Source organism: Ornithorhynchus anatinus, chromosome 7 (genome assembly GCF_004115215.2).
Source record: "Ornithorhynchus anatinus isolate Pmale09 chromosome 7, mOrnAna1.pri.v4, whole genome shotgun sequence".
Taxonomy (NCBI): domain Eukaryota; kingdom Metazoa; phylum Chordata; class Mammalia; order Monotremata; family Ornithorhynchidae; genus Ornithorhynchus; species Ornithorhynchus anatinus.
Window position 1 is genome coordinate 58,155,397 of NC_041734.1, and position 25,846 is coordinate 58,181,242.

Consider the following 25,846-nt stretch of genomic DNA (forward strand, 5'->3'; position numbering starts at 1 on the left):
CGATAGGCAACCACTGGAGTTGTTTAAGAAGGGGAGTGACAGGCCCAGATCGTTTCTGCGGGAAGATGAGCCGGGCAGCGGAGTGAAGAATAGACCGGAGCGGGGCCAGAGAGGAGGAAGGGAGGTCAGAGAGAAGGCTGACACAGTAGTCCAGCCGGTATATAACAAGAGCCCGTAACAGTAAGGTAGCCGTTTGGGTGGAGAGGAAAGGGCGGATCTTGGCGATATTGTAGAGGTGAAACCGGCAGGTCTCGGTAACGGATAGGATGTGTGGGGTGAACGAGAGAGACGAGTCAAGGATGACACCGAGATCGCGGGCCCAAGAGACGGGAAGGATGGTCGTGCGATCGACGGTGATAGAGAAGTCTGGGAGCGGACTGGGTTTGGGAGGGAAGATGAGGAGCTCAGTCTTGCTCATGTGAGTTTTAGGTGGCGGGCCGACATCCAGGTGGAGACGTCCCGGAGGCAGGAGGAGATGCGAACCTGAAGGGAGGGGGAGAGGACAGGGGCGGAGATGTAGATCCCCATTCACACCTATCCCGCCATCGACCTCTGGCCTACGTTCTACCGCTGTCTTGGAATGCCCTCCCTCCTCACCTCCGCCAAACTAACTCTCTTCCCCTCTTCAAAGCCCTACTGAGAGATCACTTCCTCCAAGAGGCCTTCCCAGACTGAGCTTTCCCTTTTCCCTCTGCTCCCTCTGCTCCCCCTCCGCCCTCTGCTCCCTCCCCGCTTCACCTCCCTTCAGCTAAATCCCCTTTCCCCCCTTTCCCTCTGCTCCTCCCCCTCTCCCTTCCCCTCCCCTCAGCACTGTGCTCATTTGTATATATTTTTATTACCCTATTTATTTTGTTAATGAGGTGTACATCCCCTTGATTCTATTTATCGTGCTTAAGTTGTCTTGTTTTTGTCCATCTCTCTCCCCCGATTAGACGGTAAGCCCGTCAATGGGCAGGGATTGTCTCTCTCTGTTGCCGAACTGTACATTCCAAATGCTTAGTACAGTGCTCTGCACATAGTTAGCGCTCAATAAATACCATTGAATGAATGAATGAATGAATGAATGAAAGGTAGGAAGAGAAGAGCTGCTTGAGTGCCTGACTGTCACTTCAATTGGTCACTTTCCAGTGGCTTCTTCCCCACTGCTTTCAAACATGCTCATATCATCCCATCTTAAAAAAAAAAAACCTCCCTTGACCCCACGGCTCCCTCCAATTATTTCCCCATCCTCCACCTACCATTACTTTCCAAATTCCTTGAGCAAGTCGTCTGCACCTGTTGCCTCCACTTCCTCTGCTCCAATCCTCTCCTCGATCCCCTCCAATTTAGCTTCTGCTCTCTCCGGGATCACCAATGATCACCTTCTTCCCAAATCCAGTGGCCTCTACTCCATCCTAATCATCCTTGACCTCCCAGAGCCCTTCGTCACTGTTGACCACCACGATCTCCTGCAAATGCTAGCTAACCTAGGTTTCACTGACACTGTCCTCTCCTGGTTCTTCTTCTACCTCTCTGGCCACTGCTACTCAGTCTCTTTTTAAAATGGTATTTGCCAAGCCCTTACTATATACACCGGGCACTATACTAAGTGCTGGAATAGATACAAGTTAATCATTTTGGACACAGTTCCTACATATACATAAACATATATTGGACACAGTTCCTACACATACATAGGCATAGGATATATATGTCCTACATAGGGATCACAGCCTTAATCAGATTAGGTAACTGAGGCACGGAGAATTAAAGTGACATGTCCAAGGTGGGATGAGAAGGTAGGTTCTCGACTCCCAGGCCCATGCTATTTCCGCTAGGCCATACTGCTTCTCTTTTGCTGGCTCTTCCTCTGCCTTCCATCCTCTAACTACGGGAGTCCCTAAAGGCTCAATTTTGTGTACCCTCCTGTTCTGCATCTACACCCACTCCCTTGGAGAACTTATTCCCTCCAACAGCTTCAACCACTATCTATTCTCAGATTTATTAATTAATTATGGTATTTATTAAGCGCTTACTATGTGCAAAGTACTGTTCTAAGCTCTGAGGTTGATATAAGGTAATCAGGTTGTCCCACGTGGGGCTCACAGTCTTAATCCCCATTTTACATATGAGGTAACTGAGGCACAGAGAAGTTAAGTGACTTGCCCAAAGTCACACAGCTGATAAGTAGCAGGGCCTGGATTAGAACCCAATACCTCTGACTCCCAAGCCCGTGCAGTTTCCACTAAGCCACGCTGCTTCTCTCCAAGTCTTCCTCTCCAGCTCTACCTCTCTCTGCGATCTCGCATTTCCTCCTGACTTCAAGACATTACAGCTTAGTATCCCACCAAACCCTCAAACTTAACATGTCCAAAGCAGACCTCCTCATCTTCCAACCCAAACTGTGTCTTCCTTCTAGATTTCCATCACTGTGGACAAGACCACCATACTCCCTGTCTCAGAAGTCCATAATTTTGGCATTATCCTTGACTCATTTCTCTGATTCAACCCAGATAGTCTGTCAACAAATCCTGTCAGTTCTTCCTTCATAACATCTCCAGAATCTTCCCCTCCCTCTCTATCCAAATTGCTACCATGCTGGTCCAGGCACTTATATCCTGCTTTGATTACTTTGTCAGCCTCCTCACTGGCCTCTCTGCCTCCTGTCTCTCCCCTCTCCAATCCATAGTCCACTCTGCTGACCGGATCATTTTTCTCAAGAAAGTTCAGGCCACATCTCCCCACTTCTCGAAAATCTTTAATCACTTCCTGCCCATCTCTGCTTCAAACAGAAACATGCACAAAACACAAGTGATGGATAGACAGAAATACACAAGGTAATTTACTGACTTATTCAGAAAAAGTCAAGGGATACTGGGGTTTTCCTGGGCAAGCTGAGTTCTAGTAGACTTTCAAAAGAACAGAACTGACCTTGTGTCCTCACCTCTGGCTTGTTTGGCAGGCATCTCCACAACAATCGCATCCGACGGCTGGGGACCAACAGCTTTGAAGGACTCCACAACTTGGAGACACTGTGAGTGTCACCCTGAAGGGCTCTGATCTCTGCGGAGGGACCGAGGGTGGAGATTTCCGAAAGGGAAGCCAGGCTAGCTCATGGGCACTGATGCCTCTCAGCCTCCTCGCAGGATCCCTTCTCCAGGAAACTCTTAGGGTTTATGAATTGGTTTCAATTCCTGGGGGTTCAAATCTGGGTCTCCATGCACATCCCTGGGGGGAGAGGATGTTCTTTCTGGAATGCAGGATGGTTGTCGGAAGTGGAAACTGGGTGTCTGAATTCTTCGGGGCTATAATGGAAGAGAGCAATAAAAATGCAGGCAGATGTTGGAAAATAAGAGCTTCCCAGATAACGCTCTGCCCACTAAGTGCTCAGTAAATACTACTGGTTGATTGATTGCTAGGCTAAAGGATTTGGGATGATTAGCCTGGAGAAGAGAGAAATCTGGGTTGGGTTCATGGAGAGGGAAGAGTTTCTTAGGGCCTCTGGGCCTGCCACTTGAAAGGACACCATGCAGGCCACCCAGGCCCGAGACAGGGCAGTTAGCCACTCCCCAGGAATGACCCAGGGAGGCTGACAGTAGGATCAAACCTGCGGGATGAATGAGAGTTCAAACCAGTCCTGCAGGCCAACTACAAAAAGTGTTGGAGCTGATGGCTACAAACAGGTATGTGCTGATTCATCCGCTGTTTGCCTTATGTCTTGCCTTTAGGTCAAAGGGAACAGAAATCTTTTCAGCCAAGGCTCATTTCCTCCTGATCTCTCCAGCCCCTGCTGAGAGAGAGAGACAGAGACAGAGACAGAGTCAGACAGACAGATGGATGGGAGGTTCACCTTCTGGGAATGAAAGATGTAGACGAGGCTCAGGCTCCAGTGGGCTTGTTGGGAGAGACAGCCTCTGGCCCTCTGGAGCTGGGCTGAATAATCTTCATATCAGGGTTGTGTTCATGAAGAGGGAAGAGTTTTTAGGGCCCCTGGGCAGAGAGCTGTGGCTCCCGTGCTGAGGGTTGTTTTAAAAATGTGAAATTGGAAGGGGTCGGGAGATGGACTCTCCCCTAGGAGAGCTAAATGGTGGAGTGAACTCTCTTTTAGCAGAACACATAGCCAGTGCTCAATAAATATCGTTAATGATAATGATGACTGATGATGAGAGGTCCCCCTATAGCAACTGTGGTGGCCCTGGCCTAGCCCCCATCCAGAAGCTTCAGTTCCAAAAGGTATTTCTAGGAATGGAAAGAGGGCTCACCTTAGGCAGGTGGAATGCTGAAGATGTTCCCAGAAGATCCTGCGTTGAGTCCTCCTAGAGCATCAGGGAAGCCTGGCATATGCTCACTTTCACCCATAGAGCAGAAGAAAACGATCCCTTCAACCTCATGTCCATTCCTGGTTATGCCGTGTACCCTTGTGCAAATCTCTTGACCTCTCTGGGCTTCTGACTCCAAATCTGAAAATGGAGCTTATCTGCCCCCAGCCTCTGTTGGTGAGACCTCATCATGGGCATCAAGGCTCCAAGAAAGCACCTCCCAGATCCGAGAGGCGATCTGTCGACCCCTGGGATCCCCCTCTCCGCGGAACTCCTGGAAAGTCAGATAAAGCACTGGCCTTCTGTATTGGTGTTCAGGTACTAAGCCTTCCCCCAGACCACCCTGCTCCTTGCAGCCGGCAGCCTAATTCCCTTCCAATTAGCTGCTGGATGGAGGCTGAGTGCATTTTCATGGAGCTCGCACTGGTTTAATTACAGACCAATCATTACCCTAATCATACCCTGGATCCTTGCTGCTGAGAGAGACATGAGACAGTGAGGGCGGTCCAGCCCCAAACCCATGCCATAGTTGGGGAAGCTGAGTCCCAGAGGAGGGAAAAATGGAGTTTCCCCTACTTATTTTCTCCTGATTCCAACCTCCTTGTCTTTCCGAGGCAGAACTAGGCCCTCTCATCATGCTTCCTTCACCGCCAGACACCAGTCACCCCACCCTAGCCGGTGGGTCTCCCCAGATGTTTGATCTGGGAGGAAAGAAAACCAACGTTTGCTTTTCCTCCCACTCCCTGAAACTATCTGTTGTGTCCAGGCTGGGGACCTCAGCAGGATAAGCGGATGCTCAGGAGAAACAAGGCACTAGGGAGAAGGAAAGGAGAAAGAAGTGGTATTCAAACCTCTTTAATTGTTGCATAATTGGCACGCTGAAAAGTCTCTCTCCCCAGTCATAACGCCCCGAGCTTTTCATGTGAGCCTCTACCTGGAAGGAGATTTCTGCCTGCAGGCCCCTTAAATCTCCCCCACTTAGACATCTCCCTCTCATCTCCAACAACAGAAGGGAAGATCAAACAGCCGCAGGCCCGCTCTGTGGTTTGGCTCCGGTTCCAGACTCCTCTTAGGATCTCAGAATGGCGCTGAGCCATTTCACCTGAGGGTGTGACTCCATTACGCATGTGCGCACAAATGCACACACGTACACATAGGCTGGTTTACCCATCCACCCACACTCACATGTGTTTATGCTCACACCCACACCCACATGTTCACACTCATGCCCAACCACATCCTCTCACTTCCACACTTCCAGGAACACATGCTCCCCACAGTCAATTAATCAATGGTATGTATCGAGTGCTTACTGTGTGCCGTACCGAGCTTTTGGGAAAATCCAGTTCTGTAACGATATTTGTTAAGCACTTACTATGTGCCAAGAACTTTACGGACGACTTCGGTTGATTAAATATAAGCAGATCAGACACAGCTCCTGTCCCACATGAAGTTTAGAGTTTAAGAGGGAAGGAGAACAAATACTTTATCTCCATTTTGCAGAAGAGGAAACTGAGGCCCAGAGAAGTTAAGTTTTGTTTCTCTAGTTTCTGTTAACCACTTATTATGTGCCAGGTATTGAACTAAATACAAAGTACAAGCTTTGGATTTATTTGGGCTTACAGTCTTACTCCCCATTTTACAGATGAGGTAACTGAGGCACAGAGAAGTTAAGTGATTAAGCTCATTATGGGCGGGGAATGTGTCTGCTAATTCTGTCATACTGTACTCTCCCAAATACTTAGAACAGTGCTCCGCACATAGTAAGTGCTCAATAAATACCATCGATTGATTTGTCCAAGGTCACATATCAGGCAAATGGCAGAGCCGGGATTAGAACCGAGGTCTCCTGATTCCCAGGCCAGTGCTATTTTCCCTAGGCCAGACTGTTCCCTTTCTTCTCACACATGCTCACACCCACTCCCCACAGTGCTCTCCCTCCAGAACAGCAAAGAGTGAAGGGGACTGGTAGAGGTCTTGAGCCAGTGAGCCACTGCTTCTCCAGGGGGAGGATGCAAGGTGCCCAGATCTAACTTAATGGGGTCCAAGATCTTCTGTCTCAGAGTAGGGATCTTGACCATTAAGCTAAAATGCCCAGCAGAAATTCGTTTCTATACGCATCTTCATATGCTCCCATTTTCCCTCTCTGTATATGATTTTAATTTCTTTCCCCTTTCTAGTCCGTAAGCTCCAAGGATCATGTCTACCTCCTTTATTGATTTATACTGTCCCAAGCCCTTAGTACAGTGTTTTGCACCCAGTAAAATCTCAGTAAATAAGATTGATTGATTGACTGGACCCTCCATCACAGAGGGAACTTGAAGTGCCCCAGTGTCTCAGCTTCTCCACTCCAGTATTTATTGCATTTTTCCAGATGTTTTAAGGGCATTCAACATCTGGAGATCTCTATTCGGCATCAGCCAGGATCTCCCCACTTGTTGGGAGATTTAGATTTGGGAGTGACCACTCCCTGAGGCAGTGGACAGGAAGTGGTGGCGAGAAGTGACACACAGATGCTCTCGAAAAGCAGTACGGCCTAGTTGATAGAGCTCGGGCCTGGGAATCAAAGGACCTTCTTTCTATTTCTGGCTCCGCTTCATGCCTGCTGTGTGACCTTTGGCAAGTCGCTTCTTCTCTGGGCCTCAGTTACCTCATCCAGAAAATGGGGATTATGTCTCACGAGGGACATGGACTGTGTCCAATCTGATTATCTTGTATCTATCCTAGAGCTAAATACAGTGCTTGGCACATAGTAAACACATAGAAAATACCCTAAGAAGGTAACTCTGGAAGATTGAGTTCATACCATTCTGGGTAGCGAGGAGGACTGGAGCACTAGGCAGTGGATGGATGGTTAAGAAGTTGGAGAGAGGACACAGAGAGATGGGAAGTCAGCCGAGCAGATCACATTCTCACCAACACTTGAAGAAATTGCTTTCCCTCACTTCCACATGGTCCCTACTTTCCCTGTGGCTGTGATTTCTTTTAAACTCAAGCATATAGTATCACAGAAATACAGGTCCCTCTGAGGAAGAAGAAAATGATAATAATGCCATTTTTAATCATTTGCTAAAAACCAAGCACTGGGGTAGATAATAATAATAATGATGGCATTTGCTAAGCGCTTACTATGTGCCAAACACTGTTCTAAGATTGATACAAGGTTATCAGGTTGTCCCACGTGGGGCTCACAGTCTTAGTTCCCATTTTGCAGATGAGGTAACTGAGGCCCAGAGAAGTGAAGTGACTTGCCCAAAGTCACACAGCTGACAAGTGGCAGAACCGAGATTCAAACCCACGATCTCTGACTCCCAAGCCCGGGCTCTTTCCACTGAGCCATGCTACTTCCCTATCTTTTCTTGTAGGTACAAGATAATCAGGTAAAACACAGTCCATGTCACACCCTGGGCCCATAGTTTAAGTAGGCAGGAGAACAGGAATTGAATCTCCATTTCACAGATGAGGAAACCAGGGCACAGAGAGGTAAAGTGACTTGCCCAAGGTCATGCAGCAGGTAAGTGGCAGGATTAGAATCCAGGTCCTCTGACTCCCAGGCCCATGCTCTTTCAGCCTAGAATGACTTGGGGGGCAAAGCTGGTTTCAGTGGAATGATCATGAGCTTGAACGTCAGGTGACCTAAATTATAATACCAACTCTGCCACAGGTCTGCAGAGTGACATTTGGTAGATCCCCTCTCTGTGCCTCAGTTTCCTCACCCATAAAGTGAGAATAATAAAGCCTACCTCACAGGGATGAAATGAAGGCAAAATGAAATAACTGATAAGTTTCTGGCAAAAAGAAATGCTGTTACAAATTCAAAGAATTATTACTATCATCATCATTATCTCATTTCTCTTCATTTCTCTTTATCTTCCCCTTCTGGAGACAAGGCCCCTAAGAATGTTGAACACTCACACAAGTTTCTCCAATTTTTTTTATGGTATTGTTAAATGCTTACTATATGCCAGACACTGTATGAAGCAGTGGGGTAGATACAAGATAACCAGGTTGGACACAGTCCCTCTCCCAAATGAGGCTGACAGTCTAAGTCATAATGAGGAGGATTTAATAGTCATTTTACAGATGAGAGCACACTGCTTGGGAGAGCACAATATAACAATAAACAGACACATTCCCTGCCCACAACAAGCTTACAGTCTCTGGATCGCTGAAGGTTAGTTGCTGAAGATGGAGACTAGTTGTTCCCAGTCCCTCTTTAAGATCCTGGTGGCTCCTGGACTTACTCAGCTGGGTGGCTCCTCTGATCCAAGCTTGCTTCCTCCCTCTTTTCTACATCAATCAGTGTATTTACTGAATGCTTACTGGGTGCAGCAAACAGTAATAATAATAATAATTATTGTGGTATTTGTCAATAAGCACTTACTCTCCGCCTGGCACTGTACTGAGCACTGAGGTGGGTACAAGCAAATAGGTTGGATACGGTCCCTGTCCCATATGGGGCTCACAGTCTCAATCCCCATTTTACAGAGGAGGTACTAAGCTGTTGGGAGAGTACCGTACAATAAAGTTGGTTGACATGTTCCCTGTCCACCGGGAACTTACAGTCTAGAAAGGGAAACAGACATTACAATTCATTACTTATATATACAAAAGTGCTGTGGGACTGAGGATGGGGTGAATATCAAGTGCTTGAAGGGTACAGATCTAAGTGCATAGGTGATGCGGAAGGAAGAAGGAATAGGAAAAATGAGGGCTTAGTTGGGGAAAGTCTCTTGGAGAAGTGATTCGAGTAAGGCTTTGAAGTTGGAGACAGTGGTGGTCTGTCGGATTTGAAGGGAGAGGAAGGCCACAGGGAAGACATAGACAAGGGGTTGGCAGCGATGTAAATGAGTTTGAGGTACACTGAGATTATTAGAGGAGCTTAGTATCTAAAGTACACCTGTCTGCAGCCACTTGTTTGCTGGTCTAAGAGCACGGGAGGGAGGGGAAGGGAATCGTACCGGCTCTCAGCCAGGGGGTCCCTCTTAAGGCCCTGGATAATTGCCCATATTTCCTAGGGCTGAAGTGGCCTTGGCCATTCTCCAACTCCGCTGTGGGCAAAAGAATCGCTACAACAGCAGGAGAGCTTGAGGTCTGAGCCAAGCCTGACTGTGAAGGCTTGCGAGACCATGCCGTGGGTCCCTGAGGAAGACCACAGCACCTCTTTTTCAGGAGATCTTTGAGAACCGGAGGGATTCTCCGCAGTCCAGGCTCAGTGTGGTACAGCCCTGCCCAGTGACAGGGATTCGGATGAGGTGACCACAGGTGAAAGTAGGCTAGTCAGCAGCTTTATCCTGGACGGGCCAGTTTTCTCGTGGCCTGTCCCTGTCTGGTTACATTACTGCACCAGGCACTCTTGGTTCCGTTTGTACATTTCTGGCCTGTAGACCTCCTCCACTGCCGCCTCTGCCGGCAATTTCCACAGCTCAGGTGCAGTGCCAGACTTCACACTGACCTGAAAGGTGGCATAAAGGTTCTGAAGCAAGTCTGGGGCTCAGGGGTCCTCCTGAAAAAATGTTCTAGAGTTGCTCAACATCCACGTATTCCACCAAATAGCACCCCTGACATCAAGTACAGACCTGCCCAGCATCAGGTGGGTGATGTCACATCCCCGGCTTCTTCACCCGTATAAGGTAGGGCTGACTGTATCCCCCTTAGGAGAAAGGGAGGATACCATCTCTTCCTTCCCATCATGTCTACCCAGCCTCCCATTCTGTGGTTTGATGATGTGGTTGAGAACATGCCCCCTATCCAGTTCCTCCTCCTGCCCCACTCCAGCTCCTCTTCCCATACATCCGCCTCAGTCACCCAACAGCTACCAATCAAGGGTGTGGTGATGGTATGTGCTAAGCACCTACAATGGGCCAGGCACTGTACTAAGCGTTGGGATGGATTCAAGCAAATTGGGTTGGACACAGTCCCTGGAGCTCGCAGTCTCAATCCCCATTTTACATATGAGGTAACTGAGACACAGAGAATTGAAGTGCCTTGCCCTAAGTCACACAGCCGACAAGTAGAGGAGCTGGGTTGAGAGCCCAGATCCTTCTGACCCCCAGACCCGTGCCCTATCCACTAGGCCATGCTGCTCCTAGGGATATCACGGAGGCCTGTGTCCCTTCCTGGGTTGGCGGCGGGTGGAGGTGGTCGTGGCCCGTGTTCAGATCTCCCTCCCCCATCCTTGATCTGCAATCTCAGGGCCGCTTTATAACCCCATTAAACAAATCAAATACAATTGAAACCACATTGGCCTGTGGGATCTTCCTCAGTCCTAAAAGAAGCTCCCATCACTGGCGAGAACAGAGACTTTCGGGCCCCAGCTCCCAATCAGGACAGAGAGCTGGGGGAGCAAGCTAAGCCTGTGTTGGGAGGAATACTACAGAGGAATTTCTAGAATTCTCTTCTTTCTTTCCCTACAAAATAATAATTTACATACCATGTAAAACCTCCTCCTGGGCCACATTCCCCCAAAGACAAAGATTTGCCTGTTTCCATGGAACGTTTCAACCATAACAATAGTGCTGTCTGGAAAACGTTCCCACAATTCCAGTGAAACTCAGAGTCCCGGCAGGTTCCACCATCTCACAGAAACCAGATCAGCCTGTGGTTTCTCCCTGACTTGGGCTTTATTTTCTATTTTTTGTTTGTTTGTTTTGCTCTTTGCTCTTTTTATCCTGCCTTTTCCACACCAAGGAGAGGTGGTAGCCTGAACATGGTGGCCAGCTCAGCCCAGGGTCCAGCTGCCCCTGGACCAGCCTGCTGAGGGTGTTGAAAGCCCAAGAAATGACCCAAAGCAGTCTGTGTGCCTCATCCTGACAAGCTAGCAATAAGGAGGAATTTTCTTTTTTTTCTTTTTCTTTTTTATGGTATTTGTTAAGCACTTACTAAGTGCCAAGCACTGTTCTAAGCACTGGGGTAGATTCAAGGTAATCAGGTTGTCCAACATGGGGCTCACAATCTTAAACCCCATTTTACATATGAGGTAACTGAGGCACCAAGAAGTTAAGTGGCAAGTCACACAGCAGACAAGTGGAGGAGCTGGGATTAGAACCCATATCCTCTGACTCCCAAGCCCTTGCTCTTTCCATTCATTCAATAGTAAGCCACTAAGTAGTAATTTCCACTAAGCCACACTGCTTCTCCTCTCAGAAAGGAAGGGGGATGTAGTGGGGAATGGCACTAAAGCAGGTGTAAGAAGGGAACGGTCCCTCCTCCTTCCCCAGAGTTTCCACAAGGCACATAGTGAAACGCTATTGGGCAATTGGGGTGTAGGACCATAGGTGAAGTGACTAGCCAATCCTGCTTTAGGCAGAACAGTCATGAGAGCTCAAGGTCTGCTCTGCTGTAGTTTATATATAGTGAATATAGACACGATATATATTCCCACTAGCCAGGGAAGTCAAAATCCAACGACTCAGCTCAGACACTGCATTCCCTTCTGTGACATTGATCCTCTGCCTTTTCTTCCCCAAGTCCATCATCCAGATTCTTTCTATACACCTGCCCTCTACCGACCTCTCCAATCATGAATGGAGCCTGGAAAGGTGCCTGTGGAGAGAGGGCAGCCAGGACCCTGGCTCTGTCCCGCACCGTGCCTGGGGGATGTAATCTCTGCCTCCAGGCAGCCCTCACACTTGAATTGGAGGCCATTGGGAGTTGGATCTCTGCTCTCTTGTCCTCCTGGTTGCAAGTGCAGTGGGATGAAAGGGAAGCTTTCTCGGAGTGGGCAGCACTTCCCCACAGAACCATAGTAATGAGAAACTGTACCCCCTCCAATTTCTAATCTTCCTGCGTTTGTGGGTTTATTAGCTGCAAATTTGTAGGGGTTTGTGGCTTATGGAGGAATTTATAGTTCCATATAATTCCCTTACTTTGGCTCCCCCGGCCGAACCACTAATAGCTCTTAACAGGCAGAAAATTGAGCCTCCCATCCAGGAAGCCTTTAGGTCTGTGACCATGACACGTTGGAAAACATTCCGGCTGCATGTGGTGCCACCCCCTGCCCCCACATGCTGGCACCCAGCGGGTGGCGGCTGTGGCCCGTGAGCCTGCGGCCCCTTATGCCGGCTCCCTCTCTCCACAGCTGTGGAGGGCCAGGCCAGGCTGGCAGCTCCAAACTCTCCTTCAGACTCAGACACTCCCGCCAGCTGTTTCTGAAACTAACCAGGGGGTGAGGTGGGAGGAAGGGCCTGGGGTTCAGAAAAGATCCAGGCCCCTCCAGACTCCCAGAGTGCCCTATTTGATGGATTGTACACTAGCTATGGGCAGGGACTGTGTCTGCTAATTCCACTGTACTCTCCCAAGTGCTTAATACAGTGCTCAGCAAATAGTAAGCCATAGTAAATACCATTGATTGATTAACTGATTGAATGGGACTCCCATTGAAAGAGTCCAGAGATAGAGATGGCTTCCCCCTGTAGACTGTAAGCGCCCTGTGGGCAAGGCTCGTATCTACCAGCAGTTAGATTGTGCTTTTCCAAGCTCTTGGTATCAATAATTGATTGATTTCCCCAGGAGAGTGGCTGCCTATATCGAGTTGCTCTTCATATATGAAATACACACCACTGACGGTGAAGTTCACCTAGGAGCGCGTGTGTAGCTGAAAAGGTCAGTGGGGAATCCTCAGCTCTGGCCTCATCCAACTCACAAAACGGCTGTCCCTTGTTATGGTATAGTGCCTGAAGCTCTTTTCTTTTTTGCCTCCTGCCTCTCTTTCCATATTTGTTTTACTGACTTTGTTAAGCACTTACTATGCGGCAAGCTGTTCTAAATCCCGAATGAAGCATTTGCTCAGAGAGAGTTTCTCTTCTTGTTGGCAGGGCAATTGCAAAGGAACAATAGAAGGTTTTCTCTCTTTCTCACTCTCTCTCCCCCCTCCTTTACACTCCCTTTAATCCTTAGCAGTGCTTGGCACATAGTAAATGCTTAACAAATACCATCTTTATCATTATTATTATTCCATTCAACCAGAGTAGGCCTCTCTCTCTCTCTCTCCCTCTACCCTCACCCCCCTCCACTTGCTTCAGTTGCCTTCAGGGCTCTGATCTCTCCAGGCCCAGGCCACCCGCTGCCCTAGTGCCAGGTGCTGCTCCTTCCCCCCAGTTAATAGGAACCAGTTTTGATGAGGAAACCAGCTGTGGTAAGCTCCAACATGAGCACACAGAGGCAGGGCACATGGATGGATGTCCCGACGAGAGCTAGCCAATGAACTCACTTTTTTTTAGGGCGCCTCATTTCTGAATGAGTCTTCACCACACAGAAACTAATCCAGCGGTCATCACAGTTGCTCAGAAGTGAGTTTGAAATCACTCTGGTGGAATTCATGGCCCTACGCAGAGTGTGGGGATAATGGTGGTGGAGGTGGTGCAGCAAAGCAAAAATGAGGGCAATTCCCATGGAAATCCCTGGTCAAGGCCACCGCCCATTCCCTAAACACTATTAAAGCAGTAGAGAGACATGAAGAAACCCAGCCTTAAATGTATAGATGCCTGGAATTCTTCTTCTGGCAGTTCTTCCCAGTGCCGTCGGGTCCAGAATGAAGGAGCTTGTTTGAACCAAATATATTAGGTTGGAGTCTCTCCGTGGGTGGAGTGGGAGATGGTAAAGGGAGGAGGCATACCCAGATGCTTGAGGACAACCTCTCCACGAGGGCCCTAGCAGCCCCTCTAGCCAAGGACCCTTCCCACCTGGGCTTGAATCGACCAATCCGAGGGACAAGGACAGGGAATTCCTATCCCTTACTAACCTCTCAGGAAAGGGGCCCAGGTGCTCTCTCTTGAAGGCTCCTTTTCCCCTCACAGTGTATCTGGAGGGCTCGGCTACACCAAATATTTTCTTTCAATGTGACAGATTTGACATATGTTGTTGCTGCTGATGCACATTTACTTCAGTAAAAAAGAGCAGCGTCCATTTCAGATTTCAGCAATACATTTTCCAAGACAAATTGGAAGTATGGGATTAAATCTGAAAACAATAATGTTAAAAATCCCTGACCACAGAGAAAGTCAAGTCAGTACAGAGAAACTGATGATCTCTTTATTTATGTCAGTTAGACCCAAGAGGTTGGAGTCATTTCATGCCTTTTAATCAAACACATTTCTTCTTCACCCATCTAATTGAACTTTTTTCTTATGGGGATACTTTTTGAGGATTTAAGGGAAAGATTAAACTAATTAAGGCCAAACAGTCAGTATATAACGAAAAGGGATTCTTGTGAAGAATGACATCTGACTAAAAATTCACCCCAGTGTGTCAAAAGAAATCATTTCTCAAAAGGAGGGTTGGACTATCTCAGAGGAGGGCCCAACAGGCTTCTGGGCAGAGCTTCTGGGTGGGGACCTGGGAGTCAGAATGACATGGGTTCTAATCCTAGCTCCACCACTTGTCTGCTGTGAGACCTTGGGCAACTCACTTCATTTCTCTAGGCCTCAGTTACCTCATCTGTAAAATGGGGATTGAGATTGTAAACCTCACATGGGACAGGGACTGTGTCTAACCTGATTTGCTTGTATCCAACCCAGTGCTTAGTACAGTGCCTGGAACACAGTAAGTGCTTAACAAATACCACAATTATTATTATTGATGACACCAGGGGACAGGGCAGGGGCAGCACAGAGGAGGAACTCAGCAGGCAGCAACTCCTGCTCTTCCTCCCTCAACCCAGGGGGACTGGAGGCTTCACTGAAGGCCTCAGGAAAATGCCTGAATTCACTGATGAGCCTGCTCCCAATATACAGTGGGTCCTAACTGAGGGAATGAAGACCTCTAACATCTATTTTAATCATGTCCATCACACCCTACATCCAGCATTCTCCCCCAGCCCACCTCTAATGGGAATCCCTGGTATAAACCCACCTAGGATAGGTGGCTCCCATTCATCTTCAGGAAGGAAGGTTTACAGCTTCCTTGGGGGCCTTGTTCCAATGTTCTTCCTCATATCTAACCAAACTCCATCTTGTTTCAATTTAAACTTATTTTCTTTTGTTTAGTCTTCAGGGATATGGAGAACAATTGGTCAGCTTCCTCTACATAAAAGCCCTTCATAGACTTAGTCACTAGGTCATCTTTTCTTTTTAATGGTATTTGTTAAGTGTTTACTGTGTGCCAGGCACTGTTCTAAGCTCAGGGGTAGTTCTGAGTTAATCAGATAGGACACAGTCCCTGTCCCACGTGGGGCTCACAGTTTTAATCCCCATTTTACAGTTGAGGGAACTGGGGCAAGAAAAGTTAATTGACTTGCCCAATGTCACCCAGACAAGTGGGAGACTTGGAATTAGAACCAGTTGGAATTATTTTCAGGCCCATGCTCTGTCCACTAGGCACACTGCTTCTCTTAGCCATCTCTTCAACTCCATGGCACTTCTCTGGTCCTTCTCTAATTTCTCTAAGTCCTTTTTTAAAGTTGGATGAGCAGATCTGGACACCATACTCCAATAAGTATCTGATCAGGTCAAAATAAAACAGAAGGCATATTTTTTCTGCCCTTGCATAGTATTCTCCTGATAAATGAACGGGTTTTTCTATTGGTATTCATTAAGTTCTGTGTCAAGCACTGTTCGAAGCACTAGGGTGGACACAAGTTAATCAGATTGGATGCAGTCCCTCCCTTACATGGGGCTCACAGCCTAAGTATGAGGGAGAACTGGTATCATGGCCTCATTTTCCAGCTGAGGAAACTGAGGTCCAGAGAAGTTAAGTGGCCTGCCCAAAGTCACACAGCATGTAAATGGTAGACCCATTACCAGAATGCGGGTCCTCTGACTACAACCCAGCCTGCACACTTAGCTCCTCTAGCACCAACGTACTCACTGTACCTCAGTTTTATCTCTCTCACTCATGACCCCTGACTCACATTCTCCCTCCTATCTGGAACTCCCTCCTCCTTCATGTCTGATAAGCCACAACTCTCCCCATCTTTAAAACTCCACTAATATTAAATCTTTTCCAAGAAGACTTCCCTGACTGACCTCTCCCTTCCTCATTCTGTCCTCTCTCCCTTCTTCATCACCTCTGCAGTTAGGTCTGCACCCCGTAATTACTCTGATACTTAACCCACTCCCAGCCCCACAGCACAGATCGATATATTCTCATACTGTTTCTTCCCCTACCTATAATTCATTTGAACATCTCTCTCTCTCACTAGATTGTAAGCTCCTTAAGAGCAGAGATCATGTCTATCAACTCTATTATATTTAAATCTCCCAAGCACTTAGCACTTAGCACTTCATACAGTAAGCACTCAATAAATGCCATTGAATAAATACCATTAAATACCAATACCATACCAATAAATACCATACCATACCAATACTATACCAGTACCAGTAAATACCATTGTTTGAGATCAAATCTCATTCAGTCAACCAGTGATATTTACTGAGCACTTAAAGTGTGCACTAAATGCTTGGGAAAGTTCAGTAGAGTACATAGGTATGATCCCTGCCCTACAGAGCTCAAAATCTAGCTGGACAAGCTATGCATCCCATTGACCTATCCACCACTGACTTATGCAACTAAGCATCGACTCTGTCCTTTACAGAACCACAACCACAGTGGAATTTTCAAGTGAAAAATCCAGTTTGGGAAAACCCAGATGCCTGACTTAGACCAGGTGTTCTGAGTAATTTGCATGGTTTTTTTTTTATTATATATGTGAGTGTGTATGTTGGTGGGGGGGGGGGCGGTGGCTTGCAGATGGGGGATAAAGGGGTTTGGAGAACAGGTGTTAGAAAATAATAATCTGGGCTCATATGAGTTTTATGCTTAAGAGGGCATCTGCAGCATGGCCTAGTAGAAAGAGAAAGGCGTTGGGAGTCAGAAGACCTGTGTGCCAGTCCTGACTCCATCACTTACCTGCTGTGTGACCTTAAACAAGTCATTTAATTTCTCTGCACTTTATCGGCAAAATAATAATAATGTTGGTATTTGTTAAGTGCTTACTATGTGCAGAGCACTGTTCTAAGCACTGGGGTAGATACAGGGTAATCAGGTTGTCCCACGTGAGGCTCACAGTCTTTATCCCCATTTTACAGATGAGAGAACTGAGGCAAGGAGAAGTTAAGTGATTTGCCCACAGTCACACAGCTGACAAGTGGCAGAGCCAGGATTTGAACCCATGACCTCTGACTCCCAAGCCCAGGCTCTTACCACTAAGCCACGCATTGGTCAAACTATACAAGGAGTCAATGCCTTTTCTCCCTCTTACTTGACTATGGGACCTGATTTTGTTGTATAATAATAATAATAACAGTAGTATTCGTTAAGTGCTTACTATGTGCTGAGCACTGTTCTAAGCGCTGGGGTAGATCCAAGGTAATGAGGTTGCCCCACGTAGGTCTCACAGTCTTAATCCCCATTTTACAGATGAGGTAACTGAGGCAGAGAGAAGTTAAGTGGCTTGCCTAAAGTCACACAGCTGACTAGTGGTGGAGCTGGGTTTAGAACCCACAACTTCCGACTCCCAAGCCTGTGCTCTTTTCACTAAGCCACGCTGCTTATAAACCCCAGCGCTTAGTAGAGTGCTTGACACATCGAATTGGCTTAGCACATTCCACTACAGTTATTATTCTCTGCTCCTGGATCTTCTCCAAGTCAATCCTAATTTATTTGCCCAGAAATAGTGGTGGAGACGTGGCGAAGGATCAGCCAGGTTTCCTTGTGGCTTGAGATTCAGCTGTGGGCAGAGGGTTGATGGGTTCTTCCCTGGATCAGAGAACCGTGGCTCAGTCTCGGCCCTGCCTGGCTCCAGCTCTTGGGAGCATGAGAACAATTAAGTCTTCATCGGCCTGGGATTGATCTAGGTTGTTAAAGATAATAGACTTATAAAGCTGTGAATGCGTTTTCCAGTTGGAGTTAAAAGCATTGTAAATGTCTCCTTTTGTTCTTGAATAGATGGAGCAGGCTGCTGGGGAAAGAGGCAGGGTGTGGTATTCTCTTGGCTGCCGAACCTGTCTGTGTGTCAGAGTTTTCCCCAAGACAGTCAAGACTATTAAACCTACTCTGTCATCAAGTGTCTGTTTGGGGAGGAAAGGGAGCACTGGGGAACTCAATTCGTCCTCAAAAGGGCTCTTCCCACAGCTCTCTGCTTCAGCTGGGCCTCGGGAGGCACCAAGTGTTGGGATTGGAGAGGTGGGGATGGGGAAAATAGAGGAGGGAACTCTAAAAATAGGTGCCCACCCTGTCTCTCCCCCCAGTAGAAATCTACATGCAGATGAAGAATATTGGCAGATGTATTGCAAAAGAGAAGGATCGGGGCCTAGTGGATAGAACAGGGGCCTGGGAGTCAGAAGGACCTGGGTTCTAATCCCAGCTTTGCCATTTGTCTGTTGTATGACTTCGGGCGAGTCATTTAATTTCTCTGGGCCTCAGTTACCTCGTCTGTAAAATGGGGATTAAGACTGTGAGTTCCACGTGGGCCGGGGACCGTGTCCAATCTGATTAGTTTGTTTCTACCCAATCACTCAGTACAGTGCCTGGCACATAGTAAATGCTTAACAAAACACCATTAAAAGAAAAAAAAGGGGCTGATGGCAGCAGAGATGAGGGCAATGCCCAATAACCATTCCTTCAGGTGGGATGTACTTCCTGATGCCTCGACTGAAGTTCTCGACTCCCCTCCCTCATCTCCTTGCTCAAGCTTTTTCTCTAGCTTGGAACTCCCTCCATCCCCACATCAGAGAAACCACAGGTCTCCCCACATTCAAATCCCTCCTAAAATCCCGTCTCCTCCAACAAGCTTTCCCTCATTAATTTCCCAACACCTTGAGCCATATAAGCCCCTCTGCCAAATCCAGCATTTATGAACTTACTTACCCTGCCTTAAGCACCCCTTATGTATTTCAATCAATCAGTGGTATTTAGTTAACATTTTTTGGCGAGGCACAGCACTTTACTAAGTGCTTGGGAGTGTACAGAGTTGGTAGTAATAATAATAATTATAGTATTTGATAAGTGCTTACTACTTGCCAGGCGCTATACCAATCGCTGGGGTGGACACCAGCAAATCGAGATGGACAGTCCCTGTCCCACATGGGGCTCGCAGTCTCAAGCCCCATTTTACAGATGAGGTAACTGAGGCACAGAGAAGTGAAGTGATTTACCCAAGGTCACAAAGCAATCAACAGGAGGAGCTGGGATTAGAGCCCATGACCTTCTGACTCCCAGGCCCACGCTCCATCCACTATGCCATGCTGGTAGACGTGGTCCTTGTCCACAGGAGCTTTCAGTCTAGAGGGGGAAACAGACATTAAAATAAATTACTTACACGTAAATAAGTCACTCAATCATATTTATTGAGCGCTTACTCTGTGCAGAGCACTGTACTAAGCACTTGGGAGAGTACAGTATAAGACAAACACCCTGCTGACAGCTAGTTGGCGGTCTAGAATGTTGTGGGATGGAGAGGGAGGTGAATATCAAGTGCTGAAGCGTACGGGCGACGCAGAAGGATGAGGGGGTAGGGGAAATGAGGACTTAGTCAGAGAAGGCCTTTTGGAGGAGATGTGATTTTAATAGGGCTTTGAAGATGTGGAGAGTGGTGATCTTATTGTATATAAAGGAGAGAGAGTTCCAGGCCAGAGGAAGGATGTAGTCAAGGGATTGAGGTATAGTGAGTAGGTTGGCGTTAGAGGACCAAAGCATGCTACAGGTCTAAGTGATTTTATGTTTGTCTCCCCCCCCCCCCCCAGAGTGTAAACTCCTCGTGGATAAGGGACAAAGACCTTCATAGAGTGCGCTGCGCAAGTGAATTGTCGATAAATGCTATTACTTCTACTAAATCTTGCATTCCATTAGAGTGTAAGTGCCCTGTTGGCAGGGAGGTGTTTAGTCCAGTGTATTGCCTTCAGGAGGGGCTCAGTAAAATAAATGTTGGTATTTGTTAAGCGCTTACTATGTGCAGAGCACTGTTCTAAGCGCTGGGGTAGACACAGGGTAATCAGGTTGTCCCACGCGAGGCTCACAGTCTTAGTCCCCATTTTACAGATGAGGGAACTGGGGCACAGAGAAGTGACTTGCCCACAGTCACACAGCTGACAAGCGGCGGAGCCGGGATTCGAACCCATGCCCTACGAGTCCCAAGCCCGGGCTCTTTCCACGGAGCCATGCCGCTTCTCACTGCTACTAGTACTTCTGAAATCCAATTCCTCTCCTCTAGTCCTGGGTGGTGGTGGAGAAGGGCTGCCTAGCACCCCATTTCCCGCTCCAAAGAGCCCCTGTCCACGTTACAGAAGGTTAGCCTCCAACGTTGAAATCGGGTCCAGTAACTTGTGTGAAAAAGTGTACTGCTCGAGAACGTGGACCCAGGCAATGGGGGTTAAGCAGTAATTCCCAGAGAATAGTAGGGGAATGTGAGGGTAATAGGGTAATTAGTGACAGGCGAGTTAAAGGCCAATTACCCAGCCCATTGCTGGCAGACTATTGTCTCTGTTCTCCTAACCACTGTGCAGGTTATGTGGTAATTACCGGCGGGGTCTATTAAGCATAATGACCCACTAATCTGAAGGAGCCTGTCATTACGCTGGTGTTAACATGGTATTTACCCACAAAACCTGCTAAGTTACCCTCTCATTAAAGAGCCCCCACGTGGTCCCCACGCCCTCTCATTGAGAACCTTCCCCGTTGGAAAGTTTGGGTGTGGATGCCTTTAATAGGTTGACCTGGGCAAGGGGAATGCTATTCATTGGGATCCTGCGGGCTTCCCGAGATGGTTTCCCCAGCTGAGCTCCCAGTTTTTTCCTTTCCCGAATCATTTCCAGAGCTGAGGTCCTATTCTAGCTCCCTGGGACGCGGCCACATGGGCAGTCCCCAGGTTGGTGCCAGGCTCAGCTAAACAGAGTCTAATCAGAGTTATTTTTTGTTTCATTTATTTTTTCTGGTAAGCCTGGCCCACCAAAATGCTGCAGGGGCTGGGAGGTGGACAGTGTGGTGGGGAAGGGGGTACAGAGAAATAGGATCCAGGTGCAGGGGATGCCGGTGACAAAGGAGTTCAGGCTGGGAAGATTTCTATGTACTTACACACCAAACAATCTATAGGCACGTTCCTTCTGCTCAGATCCTCTTTGCCCCTACGCACGCAGCAAATGGCAGGGGATGCCGAAGAGAACACCAAGAAAACCTAAGAACCGCCTGACACCCCAGTCTTCTGGAATCTCATGCTTGGTTCTAGCTTCACAAACACCGGTAATGACTGTGGTAATCGCTGAGCGCTTATTGCGTGTCAAGCACTTCAAGTGTGGCTCAGTGAAAAGAGCCTGCGCTTGGGAGTCGGAGGTCATGGGTTCGAATTCCCACTCTGCCACTCGTCATCTGTCTGCCTGTGGGCCAGTCACTTCGCTTCTCTGAGTCCTCAGTTACCTCATCTGTAAAATGGGGGTTAACTGTGAGCCTCACTTGGGACAACCTGATTACCCTGTATCTCCCCCAGCGCTTAGAACAGTGCTCTACACAGAGTAAGCGCTTAACAAATACCAATATTATTATTATTTTTTCACTGTACTGAGCACTGGGGTAGGTAGAAGATAATCAGGTCAGACACAATCTCTGTCCCATATGGGGTTCACAGCCTAAGTAGGAAGGAGAACAGGGAAGCAGTGCGACTAAATGGAAAGAGCGCAAACCTAGGAGCTAGAGGACCTGAGATCTAATTCCAGCTCTGCCATTTGTCTGCTATATGACCTCGGGTAAGTCACCTAACTTCTATTTGCCTCAGTTACTCCACCTGGGAAATGGGAATTCGGTACCTGTTCTCCCTCCTATTTAGATTGCAAGCCCCATGTGGGACCTGATTGTCTTGTATCTACCCCAGCGCAAAACAGTAGAATGTTTGGCACGTAGCACCTAACAGAAACTGCAATTATTACTAACAGGTTTTGAATCCCCCTTCTACGGATGAGGAAACTGATGCCTAGAGGAGTGAAGTGACTTGCCCAAGGTCAAACTGCAGGCAAGTGGCAGAGTCAGAATTAGAACCCAGGTCCTCTGACTCCCAGGCTTCTGTAGTTTCCAGTGGGCCAAACTGCTTCCCACTATCATCTCCAGGATTAAAACACTTCGTGTTTGCAGAACTCTACCCTACTCATATTTCAGCACTTGTCTGTATACTCATACTTCTTTTCTCTTCTAAATTATTTTGGGTCTGTGTCCCTGGCTAGGGTGTAAATTCCTGGAGAGCTAGAATCATATCTTCAAAATCTGTAATACTTTCCCCAGTGCCCTGCCCACAGAAAGCCCTCAGTGATGGTATAAATTGATTGCACTGATAATCATAATAATAATTAGTGGTATTCGTTAAGCAATTTTTATGTGCCAAGCAGTGTACTAAGTGCTGGTTAAATACAAGATAATCAGGTCCTACTAGCTATTGAGGGAGTAGGCACACAGAAGTAAAGGAAAGGATCCCAGTCTTAAGGAACTTGGGATTCAGTGGGTGAGAAAAGTGGACATAAATCATTCAATTACAATAAGTAAAGGAGTAAGAGAAAGATTGAAATGATAAAAAATTAAGAAGTTAATAACAAGAAGATCTATCTATAGGTAGAGAGATGGCTAGATATATATTTCTAGAACTAGGAAATACATTTTAGTAACCTCTCTGTGCCTCAATTTTCTCATTTGTAAAATGGAAATTCTGTTTTCCCTCCCACTTGAACTGCGAGCCCCATGTAGGACAGTGACTGTGTCTGATCTGATTTTTTTTTAATGGTAGCTGTTACGCACTTACTATGTGCTAGGCACTGTACTAAGCAGTAGGGTAGATATAAACTAATCTGTTTGGAAACCGTCTGTGTCCCAAGTGGGGCTCCCAGTCTTAATCCCCATTTTACAGTTAAGGTAACTGAGTCACAGAAAAATTAAGTGACTTGCCCAAGGTCACAGAGCAGACAAGTGGTAGAGCCAGGATTTCATTCACTCATTCATTCAATCAATCATATTTATTGAGAGCTTACTATGTGCAGAACACTGTACTAAGTGCTTAAAATGTACAATTCAGCAATAAAAAGAGATAAGCCCTGCCCACACTGGATTTACAGTCTAGAAGGGGGAAGGCAGACATCAGAACAAGTGAATAGGCATCAATATAAATGGAATTATACACACATAATTGCTGTGGCATGGGGAGATGGGGGGAAGAGCAAAAGGAGTGGGTTGAGGTGTCGCGGAAGGGAGGGGGAGCTAAGGAAAAGGGGGGCTTAGCCTGGGAAGGCCTCGGGAGGAGGTGAGCTTTCAGTAGGGTTTTGAAGGGGGGGAAGGGTGATTGAAGGATCTGAGGGGGGAGGGCGTTCCAGGCCAGAGGTAGGACACGGGCCAGAGGTCGACGGCAAGACCGACGAGATGGAGGCGCAGTGAGAAGGTTAGCACCAGAGTAGCGGAGGGTGTGGGGTGGGATATAGAAGGAGAGAAGGGAATTGAACCCAGGCCCTCTGACTCCCAGCCCCATGCCCTTTCTATTAGCCCACGCTGCTTGAATTGCATCTACCCCAGGACTTAGTACAGTGCTCGGGACAAAGTAAGCACTTAACAAATACACTATTATTACTATTATTATTACTAATAATAATACTATTCGTAGTAATAGTAGTACTATGAATGGGGTGGCACAATCAGATAGATGGAGAATTAGTCAAGAAATGCCTTATTGAGAAAGTGACTTTTAGGTGGGTTTTGGAAGCAGAGAGAATTGTGATGTGGTGGTGCTATAGGAGAGGCTGTTTTCCTAGCAGAAAAGCATCAGCAGTGGGTTGGAGACGAAGCCTTTGGAAGCGAGTTACGGTAAGACATTTTGCTTGGAATGACCAAGGAATGTGAACTGCAGTGGACTGAGAAGAGAGAGTGACTCTGCCATATCTCATGTTGTTCTCCAGCCTAGAACCTCCACCATCCCCAAATCTGCCAGACTGCAGCTCGCCCCATCTTTAAAGCTGCACAAAAAGCCTATCTCCTTCGGGAAGCCTTCCCCAATAATTCATTTTAAACCAGTCATATCAGACTAAACCCAACCTTAAAAATCATGTGCTTCAAGGTGGGGAAATAAAGGTCTTCGGCTTCTGCTGAAGTGTAATCTCATGTGGGCAGGAAATGTCTCCTAACTCTGTTGTATTTTACTCTCCCAAGCATTTAGTACAGTGCTCTGCTCATAGTAAGTGCTCTATAGACACCATTGATTGATTCAATCCTGTCCTCAACACTTCTATACATATAGAGTTCATGAATATATTTATCTGAACATTCAATTGTTTTTATAGCATTTTTTAAGCACTATGTGCCAGGCACTATACTGAACACTGGGGTAGATACAAGAACATCAGTTTGGACACAGTCCATGTCCCATATGGGGCTCACAGCTTTGATCCCCATTTTATAGATGAGATACCTGAGGCACAGAGAATAATAATAATTATGGTATTTGTTAAGTGCTTACTATGTGCCAAGTATTGTTTTAAGCACTGCAGTAGATACAAGGTAATCACAGTTGGACACAGTCCCTGTCCCAAATGGGGCTTACGGTCTTAATCCCCATTTTACAGATGAGGTAACTAAGGCACAGAGAAGTTAACCTGTGCTGAGGCCATGTCACAAGGTCACACGGCTGACATGTGGCAGATGTGACAGATTAGAACCCAGGTCCTCTGACTCCCAGGCCCGTGCTTTTCCCACTAGGCCACGCTGCCTCTCTAAACAGTAAGCACCCTCTAGACTGTAAGCTTCTCGTGGGCAAGGAACAGGTCTGCCAACTCTGTTATGTTGTACTCTCCCAGGCGTTTAGTACAGTGCTTTTTACATAGTAAGCGTTCAATAAATAGCAGTGATTGTTTATTTCTTTGTTTTGTTTTGTCTCAATGTGTTTGCCTGCTTACTTGTTTTGATGTCTGTCTCCCCACTTCTAGACTGTGAGCCTGTCATTGGGTAAGAATTGTCTCTATTTGTTGCTGAATTGTACTTTCCAAACGCTTAGTACAGTGCTCTGCACACAGTAAGCGCTCAGTAAATACAATGGAATGAACGAGTGCTTCATTCATGCTCCATGTACTTCCTCCATGTTCCTACATACTTCAGGTACTTCCTCCAGCTTTCACTAACTGTAAGTCAGTTTTGCCTGTTTCCCCCATAAGATTGTAAACTCTTTAAAGGAAGAGAACTTGTGTCTTACTATAGTGTAAATTCTCTTTCCACTCAACAAAGATCATTAATGGATTGAAGCTGATAGAAATTTCCGTTTCATGAGAGAAGAAAACGGTAGCCATTAGGGATTTTGAGGCAAGGAGAAATGTGGCAACCTGATTTTAGAAAGATGATAGATACCTACAACTGTGAGCAGTTTAGACTGAAGGCGGGAGCGGGATTAGGGGAGAAGACGCAGAAAACTGTACCCTAATACCCAAGCACACAAACAGATCCCCTTTACCTTCCTCCTCTTATCTGTAAATTATTTTAGAGTCTGTTGCTGCCAGAATGAAAGCTCTTTGGGGCAGGGATCAGATCTTTTTTTACCATATTGTTCTCTCCCACTGCTTAGAATAGTGTTTTGCCCACATTAGGTGGTCAATAAATGCTAC

At 47.0% G+C, this 25,846-nt stretch overlaps 1 protein-coding gene across 2 annotated transcripts in view; it reads left to right on the forward strand.

The window, feature by feature from the left end:
* The window catches only part of LGR6 (leucine rich repeat containing G protein-coupled receptor 6), a 141,897-nt gene that overhangs the window by 83,864 nt on the left and 32,187 nt on the right, over window positions 1–25,846 (forward strand). For both annotated transcript variants that reach the window (XM_029068430.2, XM_029068432.2), the window contains one exon: window positions 2,942–3,013. In XM_029068430.2, coding sequence (XP_028924263.1) covers window positions 2,942–3,013 — 72 coding nt within the window. The remainder of the gene's footprint in view (window positions 1–2,941; window positions 3,014–25,846) is intronic.